Here is a 14,290-nt window from a genome sequence, read left to right as displayed (position 1 = left end):
CGGTGCTTTGTCATCACGTGCTGACATACAGCATCACACACATTGCAGAGCTCTTTATCAAGCATTCCCTCCAAACAGCGCGCGCGCGCGCGCACGCACGCACGCACGCACGCACGCACGCACACGCGCACACGCGCACACACACACGCGCACGCACACACACACACACACACACACACACACACACACACACACACACACACACACACACACACACACACACACACACACACACACACACACACACACACACACACACACACACACACACACACACACACACACACACACACACACACACACACACACGATGGGTGAGGATGTCACAGCGCTATACTGCACCGCTTGATTCAGCGGCCTTTCACGCATTTCTCGTTATGTCATGGTAATATGCTAAAGGCCTGCGGCGAGGCCGAAGATGAATTTCCCCAATGCTGGACAGCCCTCTATTGTAACCTTTGTGTTTGCATCAGTCACTTTCAAACAGGGGGCATGATCAAATCCCTTTGTTCTGAGCAGGCCGTGTTGGACAGACCACCACAGTAGCAGTGAATCAGACCAATGCGATGTGCTTCAACCTATATAGACGGCATCAGATCCGGACCATGCAACTCGATACCCTTCTCTGACATGTTGTTCTGTTTCAGTATTGTCAGAGCAACAAATGGAAGTCAGCTGCAAAACTTGAATGATAGGAAAGAAAAGAGAGACGATGTGAGATCGGAGTGGAAATTACAGCTCTGATACTGTATGGCTTTCTAGTGGCTCACTTCTGCTGCTTGGACCAGGAGGAACTTGTGAGGACATGCATGCTGTGAGTGTGTGTGTGGCATGGTGTGTGGCCAAAGACCAGTGTGGGTGTATGTGTGTGGGTGTGTGTGCTGGTGAAGGAAACAAAGAGAGCGAGCTTTGGTCATATCAAACAGACCCGATGCAAGCCGCTGGATTTGGATACAGGTCCGTGCGTAAAAGCCAAGCGCAGACGCGCATATCGTGTTACCACACCTCTGTTATTCGCCTTTGTTCGCCGGTGGGTCTTTTGCCATGAGTCTGACACTTTGCCGGCGGACGTGTAGACCATATGGTTTGCTGAGGGACCTTCTCCCGACGCCCTCCCCTCCTCTGCCTCCACGAAGTCGCCCGGGTTACCTCACGCTAATATCGCCGTGCAGTGTAGCGGATGGGATCATCCATCAAGAGTCAATAGTTAACGTCGGCTTTGTCCCTTTGCCATCCATCATCAGCGCGTGCGTGCGTGTGCGCATTCAGTGTGTGTGTGTGTGTGTGTGTGTGTGTGTGTGTTCTTTATAGGACTACCTCCAACCCCGCGGGCCCCTGACCCTTGCCTGTCTGATGACGCGCTGCCCCGCATGCCCCCGCGTCTCCTTCTCGCTTCCCTCTCTTCCGTCTGAACAGCGGGAGGCGAAACAAGCTTCGAGGAGACACCGCCGACCTGCGCCGGGCGGCCCCGCCCCTCTCTCGTTTCAATCTCCGTCTTTCTGTTCACCTCTCTCGTGGGTTTGTGGTGTGTGTGTGTGTGTGTGTGTGTGTGTGTTTTCTGCCTCTGACGCAGGCCCCATTAAATGGACGGTCCACCGGGCGACGAGACCAGGAGCTGTATCCCATTACCACCGCTTTTATTTTTATGACACAGGGCGGCGGTGCACAGGAGGGGAGGGGGTGAACTTGGCCTCGCTCTCTCTCTCACACACACACACACACACACACACACACCCCCTCTGCCATCCATTCAGTCTGCCAGTCTGCTGGTTCTTCCTTCACACCGCCCCGCCAAGACGACATGTTCTGTCAACAGACTGGCCCGGCTACATCCTCCCTCTTTTGCGCAAACGTTTAGCGCACTGAAGTCATCCACTCAACCAAAGCATTACAGGCCGTGTCACAACGGCAAAAACCCAACACTCATTTTTTCTTACATCATATATATCGTGTCGCGCCTGCAGCGTCTCCTTCGGAGCGCATCTCAGAGCGCCGTCACTTTGGCTGATTCGAGGTGACGCGCTTGGACGAGAGGGGCGCACGTTGTCAGCAGGGGCGTGGTCAGGTCGAGGTCTGCCTGTAATCTGTTGGCCTCCGGGGCGTGTCCTTATAGAAGGGGGGCGTGCGCATCCCGAGACGAGTTGCTTTCTGTGTCATTCATTAAGAGCCCAGCCGCTTATAACGTGCGACGCCACATAGATGAGAAAGGAGCTCTAACAGTCGACCACACATCCCGGGAAGAGGGCACAAGTAACTGGGCAGGCAGAGTCAAACCGACCCCGGGGCGTGCACATTTCCAGCCTAGATCACACACAGACAGACAAGCACCACCAGCAGCAGCACCAGCAGCAGCAGCAGCAGCAGCAGCAGCAGCGCAGGGACCAGACTTGGACCTGACAGGTCACCTACTCAAATTCTACCTGCAGCCGAGCATGGAGCGCAAAATCCCTAATTTCGCCGGAAACTGGGAGATGAAGAGTTCTGAAAACTTCGAGGAACTCTTGAAAGCGTTGAGTAAGTGATGGGAATGATGTTTTGTTGTTGTTTTTTTTTAATCTCTTTGTAGCAGCTTGAGTCTTTTGTTTGCGCAAGAGTGGTTTCTTATCAAGCTTTTATTTCTGCATGATGACACACTGATCAGATGTGTCAGCTCAAACTGTAGCTTCCTCAGCACATTGTAGGTCACATCTTCCTCTGTGCCCGTGCACCAGCGAGGATCACCCTCTTTACCGCGCGGGCGGGGGGCCCTTTGTCATTCTGCGCGACCCAAAACTCAGTGCTTGGCCCCTGGCCAGACTCACCCCTCTTTCCCTCTTCTCCCCATTCGGCCTCCCGTGCAAACACAATAGAGACAAACGGCGGCACATCTGTCTGTGTCACAGCCTCAGATTGTGTGTGTGTGTGTGTGTGTGTGTGTGTGTGTGTGTGTGTGTGTTGAAGGGGACCGTTGTGACGCGATACAGTGCAGGACAGTCACATCCTTATCATAAGTGACAGTCCAGACTGAGAACAAACACCTGCTGCTGAGACCCCAAGCCTTCTGGTCTGCGCTAAGCCCCATCACTGCTAAAACTGTAGTTTGGGCAGGCTGGCGTGTGAGTGTGTGTGTGAGTGTGTGCCTGTGTGTGTATTCATTTAATCCTCTCTCCCCCACCCAGACTCATTTGTTATCAAATGACACTATTCGCCATTATTCTGAATATAGAGACACAATTTAAAATTTTTCTAATTGACAGTCACGCCAATTAGAATTTAATGTCTTATAATATTTGCCAGTCTCTGTCTATTTATCTCCATTTCGGTGTGTGTGCGTGTGTGAAGCAGAGGGTGGGATGGGTGGGGTGCAGCTCTATAACCGAGGGGAAGATGACACGTTTCCTTGATGTGAAAAGTAAGGTAATGCATGTTCAAATCCATTGACACTGGTGTACAGTACTTCAGCCAATACTTGCTCGCTCACTCGCGCACACACACACACACACACACACACACACACACACACAACCAAAGACATGTATCACAGCATGTGTTCCTCCTATAGTGTATACAGAGAGGAATGGCCCCTGGTTTCATTGGGGGGGCAGAGCGCAGCTGGACACAGCCTCTCAGCACCCACCCTCCTCCATCTTCTTTTCCTTTCCTCACTCCTGCTCTTCTCCCCGTGTCCCAAATGCTTCCTCTGCCCTCTGCTCTTTGACCTGTGACTCTGACTGTCTGTCTATCTGCGTGTGTGTGTGTGTGTGTGTGTGTGTGTGTGAAGGTCTGTATGAATTTCAAGCATTTTGGTCACAGGTTTGCAAAGGTCTGTCCAGGTAATTTCTAACGTCCAACAACTGTCAGTTACTTGAGAAGCATCAGCCCCCTCTGTGGCTCCCAAATGGTCCCCAGGCCAACACTCGACTGCGTGTCCAAGCCAACAGACTGGGGTCAGTTACTGTCCAAGGGTCAGTTTGTTGCCTGAAATAATCTAAACTTTTAGGAAGGCCATCTTCCTCAAGAAGATTTCCAATAAAGGTCTCTGCAGCTAAGACATTTCTGGAGCTATACTCAGGACCAGTTCTACTCTCCTTTCAAGGATTTAACTTTATTGAAATTATATGGAAAATTATGTGTTGTAAGACTAAATCCATGAATTCATTATTCTAATGTTTAATATTTTTCTTATGTTGTTGTTACTCAATGATTGCCAACTGGAAGCCCACCCATAAGGGCTGCAACTATAACTTTAACGTCCATTTTTTATTTTGTTTTGCTCCGATCGATAAATTGTTCACTCTAAATTTTACAAAATGGTACAAACTGACCACTGAGTCCAAGGTGACTCCTCTAAGTTTTTTTTTATTATTGATTTTGTTTTAATTCAGTCGTCATCGCACATAGTATAATAATTGTAAACAATAAAGTCCAAACAGTCTTTGTCTAAAGTCATGACTGAACTGACTCAGGAAGAAGCAAAATGCTTAAATGCTCTCAACACTTTTATTTAAGAGTGAAAAAGAGCTGTTTTTATAAAGTGTAAAATGCTAAAGTTTGAAACTAACTTTAACTTAAATGATTGATTAAATATCCAAATAGGTGCAAATTATTCTACACTCCTCACCTAGCCGACACTACATGGGGTTTGTGGAATAGTTACTTATCTTTTATTTTAGGAAAAGTTGCAATTAAAAAAAATACTCCATTAAAGACTTTGCTTTAAAAAATTTACTTGGGTAAAAGAAAATCTTAATCTGAAATGTAACTACTACAATTGGGTAAAAAGTGCAGAACTTTCCCACTGAAAGTTTGACGGAAAGGGGCTTTTAATTCCAGTAAATGTACCTGAAAACTGCACTTGTGTAAAGTACTCAGATACTTAAAACCTTGACTGACAAAAAAGAAACAAAGCACCTTAAGTGATGTTCTTACACAGAATTCACACACACACCACACACACACCACACTCACACTTACACACACACACACAGACACACACACACACAGTGTTGTGTGTTCAGTACATGCCGTGCACACGGCACACTGGACGTCCTGATGCATGCTGAATGACTGTGCATTTCGGAGTGTGTATATATTTACCCTTGGTGACAGGTGGGAATGTGTGAGAGGTGAGAAGTGCGAAACCCAACTCGACGGCAGATACCCACTGGTGGACGTACACACACTTCCCCTCACACTTGGGCAAGAAATCTTCACACACCACACAGACCACTGCCCCTCATCTGTCTGCCCCCCCTCCTCCTTCCTCCTTCCACACCAGTCTGCTTCTTGTTCTTCTCTTTTCCCACGCAGGATCAGCAGATTCCCTCCTTCCCCGTTTCAGATATACAGTGTCTGACTATGCTTCTGACATATCGTTCAGGTAGCATGTATCAACTGGAAACAAAAAAGGTGCAAGGTGCAAACGAAAATTTGTAAAATAAAAAGTTTTAAAAGGTTGGTCTATTTTTTGTATAAGGCCTTTATGTAAAGTAAATCACATTACTCTGTAATACAATTTATGAACTAAATGCCTATAAATATGTGTTAATTGAGCACAAAAAAAGATAGAGAAAGAGTTCCGGATCCTTTCTGAGAGACTTCAAATACATGCACACACACACACACACACACAGATTATGAGATTATGAGTTTGAGTTTGTTTGTTGGGGTGTGTGTGTGTGTGTGTGTGTGTGTGTGTGTGTGTGTGTGTGTGTGTGTGTGTGTGTGTGTGTGTGTGTGTGCGTGCGAAAAGATAAGGGTATGGGGGAATGCAGATGTGCATGGTTTGTAATATTACCTCATTGTTTCCTCTGTCATCATTATTGGACAGAGCTGTGCGATGCAAGGCTGCTCCTGTTACCCTGTGTGTGCGCGCGCGCGCACACACGCACACACACACACACACACACACACACACACACACACACACACACACACACACACACACACACACACACACACACACACACACACACACACACACACACACACACACACACACACACACACACACACACACACACACACACACACACACACACACACACACACACAGGGCCCAAGGCTTGTACTTTTGTATTATTTGGTAAAGGCATGTTTAGTTAGTCTAGCTCCTTAAGGATCTATATACCAATTTATTGATACAAAAGAGATCTGTCCTGGTGAACTGACGTCACCTCCTGCTGTTTCCCATTTGCGTGGGAATATTCATCCGTCTAGCAGCGACAACACTGTGGACTGTGTCCTTGTGTGTGTTGTCCTTTATATGAACCCCATATCTCCTCTTACACGCACAGTCTTACTTATGTTATCATTGTGTGTCCTTGTTGTCCATGTGTTTGTTTTTTAGATGTGAATGTGTTACTGCGCAAGATAGCAGTGCAGGCTGCCTCCAAACCACAGGTGGAGATCACGCAGGACGGAGAGACTCTGTCCATTAAAACCTCGACCACAGTACGCACCACCCACATCACCTTCACCGTGGGACAGGAGTTCAACGAGAGCACGGTGGACGGACGTCCCTGCACGGTACACAACACATGGACAGAAACCTTTTCCTGCATGTTTTCTCTCTCACACACCCACCACCACCACCACCACACACACACACACACACACACACACACACACACACACACACACACACACACACACACACACACACACACACACACACACACACACACACACACACACACACACACACACACACACACACACACACACACACACACACACACACACACACACACACACACAGTAATGGGTGTACAGAGAGGGAGCTGTCCAGATTACATCAATCTGTTTCATTTGGCTTTTCATCATATTTGGACTGATAGCATATCTTTCCCCCTCCCTCGGTCTCTGAAGGCCCATCATGCTACACAACACTCCTTCACACTCTTTACGACCCCTTTCAACTTCCCGTCTTCACTCCGTTCCCCCTTCTTGCCCTTTCCTGCCCTCCGTCCCTCCCTAATTCTCCTCGTTGCTCTCCCCGTTTTCCCATAGATGGCCTCTGTTTGGCCGTCTCCAAAGCAAACACATGCAACCGGCCAGCGCTTTGCTGTACTAACGATGAGCGCATCACAAGTTATCACCTCTCAGTGATCGCCCTGCTCCCCCTACTTGTTTTCTTATTGACATTAGCCTCTCCCTCATCATCTTCCCTGCCCGATGAATGGTATTGTATTCATCACTGCATCAAATAAAATGTGCCTAAGGATTTTTCCCCTCTCTCTTCCACTGTCCTCAGAGTTCCCCATGTTGGGAAACAGACAGTAAGATCAGCTGTGAGCAGACTCTGCAGAAAGGAGAGGGGCCCAAGACATCCTGGACCAGAGAGATCACCAATGACGGGAAGCTGATCCTGGTACTGCTCATAAAATATCCACATAGCAAGAGTTAATATTCAGAAGCCAACGAGGTTAACAGTTCACTTGATGATCACAGACCACACATTACGGTGTACCTGCAACTATCTGTAGATCACATGACTTACAAATCCATTTGACATTAATGACTCAGGTCTCATACTTGATTTTTGGATTTGACTTGAATTCATTTGACTCGTCCGCAGCAAACTTACTTCTGGAGTTTTCAACCATATCTCACACGAGTGACAAAATGAACGTACCCTGTAAATATTTGACATCCTGTTTGCCATTGTTCAAAACTTCTTTAAGTGCCACATTTGTTTTGTGTACTGAAAAAACGAAAACTGTTTACCAACCAAAAAAAAAATATTTCAATTAAACTTAAAGTTAACAAGTTAATATAACTGAAAACTTTAATTTGAAAAAACTGTATTTATTGGAAGTAAATCATAGGTTTAACAGGGGATAACTAATAATAACTATGTTAACAAGTCATGTTTACCATGAAGGTAAAAAAAGGAATCACAGAAAGTTTTTCCCCCCAACCATTTTGACTTGTTTGCATACTTTTGCTCTGCTGCCGACACCTACTCCTGTAAATGATGATATGTCGGCCCACAAACTGAGCTATATTTAATAAGAAACCCCACCCAGCAGACACTTCAGGTCAATTAAAAGAAGCATTTCAAACAATTATAATTTTATTTTGTTTCGTTTTTGAATTATGGGGTGATGCTTGCTTGAAGGTTGGCAGTATGTGAAAATACAAGACTCTTGACGGGCTCTAAAATACCAAACAGCAACTGTTTTTCAGACGCCAGCAGTAGAGTTGCTGAGCAGAGCATATTTACTTCAACTTTCCGTGAATAAATGTTGATTCAACAGTTTGGCACTGTGAGATAATGTTGGTCATAACTGCTGAAGACATTAAAAATAACTCAGTCTGGAGGTTAAGAGACCATCAACATTTATGACTCATTAACTTTTAACATGAATCACACTGATTTGCAGATAAAAATCCATATTCAACATCCACATTCTCCTCTTTCTTTTCAGACCATGAGAGCAGATGATGTGATTTGCACCAGGGTCTATGAACGACAATGAACAAGAGCACTTCTCACTTTTCGTCCTTCCCGCACCCCCTCTCCCGCATCACCACTTGTGTCACTACTCCCCTTTGGCAAGGCAGCACTGGGAGATAGCGGTCTTTAGTTTTATTCCAGTTTCTCAGTTAGCTTCACTACATAATAAATGTGGTTAATTGTATCTAGTATGTCACATATCGACACAGCAGTCTTAGCTTCTGAGTTATCCATCTTTCCAGCTCCATAAAAACGTGACCTGAAAACATAAAAATGTATGTTGTGTTGTATGTTTGATTTGTGTGTGTGTCTGTGTGTGTGTGTGTGTGTGTGTGTGTGTGTGTGTGTGTGTGTGTGTGTGTGTGTGTGTGTGTGTGTGTGTGTGTGTGTGTGTGTGTGTGTGTGTGTGTGTGTGTGTGTGTGTGTGCGCGCGCGGCAGCAGGGGAGGCGTGAGACTATATTTGTAGATGTGTAAACCAATCTATGAGCTCTTCCAGTTTCAGGTCAGTTTTGTGTCCCTCCTCTCTGTTCCTTTAGCCCCTGCACCAACAACTTCAACCTGTTCTCATGATGACATTTTATATTTATTTCTACACTAGAGTCAGATACAGCACTGCTAAGGTTTTTACTTTGTGTGTCTTTTGTATGAAATGTGATTATATGAAACAACACTTTCTATGGGGGAAAAAAATAAAGCACCACATTAACTCAGCTTGACGCCGGCTCTTGGCTCTCCTGTACAATTAGGAGCATATAAAACCATTTTACAGTGCATGTGTTTTATGGTTTGTGAGTGTAGCAGCGGAATATGTGCACATTAGATGGCTCAGTTTTATTTTAGGCTTTCCGTCAGCTGTCTGCAACTAGAATAACTTGTCTGTCCCCTCCCTGACAGTCTCCCTCTCAGTTTTTCTGTCGTCTTCTCCCCGTCCCTTCCTTCCTTCTCTCTCTCTCTCTCTCTCTCTCTCTCTCTCTCTCTCTCTCTCTCTCTCTCTCTCTCTCTCTCTCTCTCTCTCTCTCTCTCTCTCTCTCTCTCTCTCTCTCTCTCTCTCTCTCTCTCTCTCTCTCTCTCTCTCTCTCTCTCTCTCTCTCTCTCTCTCTCTCTCTCTCTCTCTCTCTCTATCATCTCTGTGCCACATGCCCTCGTTATTCCTCCCTCGCTGTGCTTCAATGCTAAAAATGTTTCCATTTCATTTCTTGTCTCCGTCTGCTCACTATTATCACACATTTCAAGAGGATCTGCTCATCCTGCAGTTTTCCCTGGCATGTGAAACGACACTGCAGGAGCCAGCTGCAGGAAGACTCTGGCCCGTTTTCATTTCCATTTCATCTGTCAGTTGATTCAATTTGGTTCATATTTTTTCTAGTAAAACAAATTCAAAGGAGTAGTTTGACGGTTTCTTGTTAAGAGCAGAAGGCTGACAACACTCACGTCTGACAGATACAAGAGAGATATCAATCTTTTCATCAACTTCTCAGCAAGAAAGAGAACCATATGTCAACCTATTTCTTTCTGATTTGCAGCATAATTTGGTTCTTGTAGACTACATACCATTACTGTACCCTTTTTTCACTTTCTGTATAATATAAAGCATATAGAGCTGAACTAGTTTTGAAAACCTATCTGTTTTAAGTAGTCCTGCTTCATGACACATTGTTTAAGTGGTAAAAGAAAATAATTTCGGTCAGTGGACAGTAAATTCATTATGTTTGGATAGTGGCATGGATGGGTAAGATGAGGTTCTACTGAAAAATAATATCTCAGAGGAGCTAATTAAAAAAATTAAGAGGAAGTTAACATTAACTAGTGGGTTTTAATCGTTGTGATTTTTAACTTTGAGTTTGGTTCTCAAACCAAGTTGTACAACGCTGCATCTGTTGTTATGGTAACCAAAAAGGGTGATGAGACAAACAAGGTGAACCTGGGACCTGGGTGAACCTTTGGGTAGGACAGTGAACTACCTGGCCAATCACCAAACGGTCAGGGACTGAGGATGAGTGGGCTTGTCCCCAATGGCAGGAAATACCAATTGGATTACAGGTTACAACTGATTGACAGCAGATGTGCTTAACAAGGAGTGAGGCTGTTAAGGGACCTGGAAACTGAAAAGGGGCTGGAGAGGACGGAAAAGGGGCTGGAGAGGAAGATGGATGACCCAGGGTCCCACCCCCCCACCACACAGTTATACAACAAGTAAAAACTAGATAGGGATGGATTCCTGAGAGAGGGATTTAGTGATGCTGAAACTGCTCCTTTTAAACAACCTATCTCTTCCTCACTTCACTTCTTGCCCTGCAGCTGTGTGTAGTTACAGTGTGACCCCAATAAAGTCTCCTCTTCTGCCTCCTGCCCTGATAAAAAGGGGTAAATAACTACCCCTCCCTCTCTGTTTATTACCCCCTGGGGCAGTAAAAGGCAGCTGTCTGGTCCCCTTCAAAACGCCTGGCCTACACCGGACCCCCCCATAAAAAAAAATGAAAGAAAAAACACATGTACACACACATTCACATACCAAACTGAAAACACTAATTCTGGGAACTCTTCTCATCCCATCAAACCTCCCACCCACACTGTACATGCAGCCCATAAAACCTCACCCAAAGGTGAATAGACAAAGTGCACAAACCTGTGAAAACTCCTCAAACAAGTAGCACACCTAGAAGAAAAAGTTAAAAAAAAAACTGAGCGAGACATATCTGCTGCTGACATCCTGATAGCATTGTTATCCCTGCAAGTTGTCAAATTTTGCAGAAAACTTAGAGAGTTTAACAACATCAGCACAAACATACCTCACTTGTACACTCTCTGCAAGTCACGGATCAAACAAAAATATAGAATAGAGCAAAAACACAGTCACGTTTCAACAAAATAAAAATAAAAACATGAATGATGAATGAATACACTTACACATAACTAATGCGAGACACCCATCAGAGCTAAAAAGAAATCTGACATCCTTTGACAAGTTAACCATACACCAATATCTGAATAAAAACCCAGCAATTAGTGTCTGAGCAGATGAGTTTAGGTGCCCCTGGGCCACGGCTCAGTCAAGGTGCAGTTTGATAGATGATTTGTTTGCAGGGAGGAGCGCAGTATGTGTGTACTTGTCTGCATACTTGGGCACATGTCATAAAAGGCAAGATGGGTGATTTGTGATCTCGTGGAAGCAATTTTTGCCATGCAGGTCAAGTGCATTCTGAGAGAGATAGTTAAGAAGTGAGAGGGCTCATCGTGAAAACACCCCGCGGCTGGTGACGCAGGAGAGCATGATGGGTAAAAAGAGGCACAAGCACCCCACATCATCACGATAAGTCTGTTTTTGCACGTGCACATGCGTATTCATAGAAAGAGCATGCCATTAAACACTCTCACATAACTGTCTCTGTTCAGGATATTGATTTACACACACACACACACCTGCGAGCCAACTGATACACAGAACAGTCATACACGCTTTACAGCAATGAAAGTGGACTGATCTTCTGTGCCAAACGCAATTAGACCACCCAGGAACCTTTGAAGCCTCTTGTTAAAGATTGGTCAAGAATAGTACACGAGGGCAAACACCCCCCCCCCCAACACACACACACACACACACAAAGTACCGCTCTTACATCATTACAATTTGAATGTTTCCAGGAAAGTAAAAAGAAGTCACGCAAACCAACAATTTTATACACACCTACATGTTCTGATACAGAAATTAAGTTTCACGTATGATCTTAAAATCCCCTTCTTCCTCTGTCAATAAGCAGAGTTATTAAAACACAGGAAAGATATGAGCGAGTGGGGAAGGCATGCAGTGAAGGCCATGGGGAGAAGTCTGGAAATCCAGAGTATATGTTTGGGCCTCTGGCCCTTTGAACCACACAGGACACTAAAACCTCTCCTCTCTAATGTCTGGGCAGGGAATCCTCCCATTAAGGAAAATATGATCAAAGAGGAGTGGCAATGGAGAGACACGGAGAAGCTGAGTCAGAAAGTAAAGAAGGGGTGAGGCAAGGACGAATGCTCCTGTTTAACTTTTAAGTTTGTGTCTAATTTCCTAAAAAGATGACTCAATCACTTAGACACAAATGGGCTCAAGCTTTAAAGGATATCTACAGATCTGCCGTCAGCTCAGTGGGAAAAATAACAGACTGATATCACTGGTCTGGCATGAGCATGAGCATCATCATCATCATCATCCTCCTCCTCCACCACCAACTGTAGGACAATGGTTTTATAGTATATGAGAGTTGGGCTGAATGAAGTCTTTGTTGAGATGAAGAATGTAATAAGAAGACTGATTACAGACTAACGCTGACCTCTGGGTAGACAGAGAGAGACAGCGAAGACGGAAGACAGAATATTTATTACTGAGGTCATATTTGAAGGTGGTGACATACTGGACTATATTATATTATATTTATGATGAAGGAACATCAGAAAACACTTCTGACAGTCTAGGTCAACACTCTCACTAACTATGATCTCAATGCTAAAACACATCAAATGAAAAATGTCCTGTCCAGAAAAACACTGACTTTACAGCAGAATAATTGTATTAGATTGCAAGGGTGAATAATAAAGTGTCCTTTAGCCTGCCTTTTGTTCAAATGTACATTTGATAAGGCGCTTGATGAAACACTTAACCCTTAATTGCCCCTGAAAGCTTTGCCTGCAGTATATGAATCATGTGTGATAGAAGCCCTGAGCGAAAGTGTATGTGTGAATCTGACTTGTACTGCAAAGTGCTTTGGTTGGTAAAAAGGCAAGAAAAAGTGCCACATTGTATAAATACAGTCCATATCCTTTATGGTATCCATTTACCACGGTAGTGGACAATGAGGTCTGTTCAGGTTCAGGAAACCCATTTCTTTATGGACTTCTCTTTGGGTTTTATAACAGGAAAGAGTCATCCTCAAACTGTTGCCAGAAAGCCGGGCAAGAACTGTATTGAGTACACATGAAATGACAATAAGATGAAGGTGGCCTATGGTCCCATGTAGCATGTAAACAGCTAGATTCCTGAATCTATTTACTGCACACATAAGGTCCAGCTCGTCATCCTCTCTCTCTACTGTCCTCTTTCTTCCTCTTGCTCCTTCTCTCCCCCTTTCCACCAGCTCCAGGCTGCAACCAAGCCAAAGCCGGAGATCAGCATGTCATAGCTGGACACAGCAAACTGAGGTGCGCTGTGGTGTTGTTTGTGATTTGAGAAACCACGGGAGTATATATATATATATATATATAAAAGAAAAAACACGATTGGCTGCCGCACATGAATGCAAAAAAAAAACCCACTGAAACAAGTGTGCATGAAAAAAAACCTACAATGCTTTCCAAAATTTGCTTTATGTGCGAAAGCACACACATTTTTCTGTGTGTGCTTCCTTAACAAAATCACAATACACTGTTCATAGGAATTGATGGAGAAGCCGGCACGGTTATCATAATAACCAGAGGGTATTGGCACAGCTCCTACCCAAACCCAACAAGAGTAACATCTCAGGAGCACCTGGTGACAGGTAACAGAAAACAGGCTTGTCTACTAATACTACGTCAACACTACCATCAAACCTATCCACAAATCACAGCCACTGTACTACACTGATAATATGTCACACAGTGGTGCTGTGGGCTCCAACTGCCCTCCGTCTATCCATCTAGAAAGCCAAGCTCAATGTCTGACGCTGATTTAATGATCATCCAGCAGACAAAATATCCCATGGACATGCCAGCTAATGTAATACGCCCAGCGGACATTCCTTCTGCCGCTCTTCCAGAAACGTGTATTTGCCTTGAAAGGACGCTAGACGTCAACATCCAACATCCCTGCTGCTGCTGTTGTGTCAGACTGATAG

The 14,290-nt window shown here is 44.9% G+C and overlaps 1 protein-coding gene and 1 long non-coding RNA gene across 2 annotated transcripts in view; one reads left to right on the top strand and one right to left on the bottom strand.

Moving 5' to 3' along the window:
• The window catches only part of LOC124849881, a 41,577-nt gene that overhangs the window by 24,319 nt on the left and 2,968 nt on the right, over positions 1 to 14,290 (bottom strand). The gene's annotated exons all lie outside the window — the stretch shown is intronic.
• crabp2a (cellular retinoic acid binding protein 2, a) lies at positions 2,144 to 9,157 on the top strand. The gene is made up of 4 exons (XM_035623627.2): positions 2,144 to 2,514; positions 6,329 to 6,507; positions 7,235 to 7,351; positions 8,412 to 9,157. The coding sequence occupies exons 1-4, from the start codon at positions 2,433 to 2,435 to the stop codon at positions 8,460 to 8,462; spliced, it is 429 nt and encodes a 142-aa protein (XP_035479520.1). The 5' UTR covers positions 2,144 to 2,432; the 3' UTR covers positions 8,463 to 9,157.

This window comes from Scophthalmus maximus, chromosome 1 (genome assembly GCF_022379125.1).
Source record: "Scophthalmus maximus strain ysfricsl-2021 chromosome 1, ASM2237912v1, whole genome shotgun sequence".
Taxonomy (NCBI): domain Eukaryota; kingdom Metazoa; phylum Chordata; class Actinopteri; order Pleuronectiformes; family Scophthalmidae; genus Scophthalmus; species Scophthalmus maximus.
This window is presented reverse-complemented; position numbering and strand designations above follow the sequence as displayed.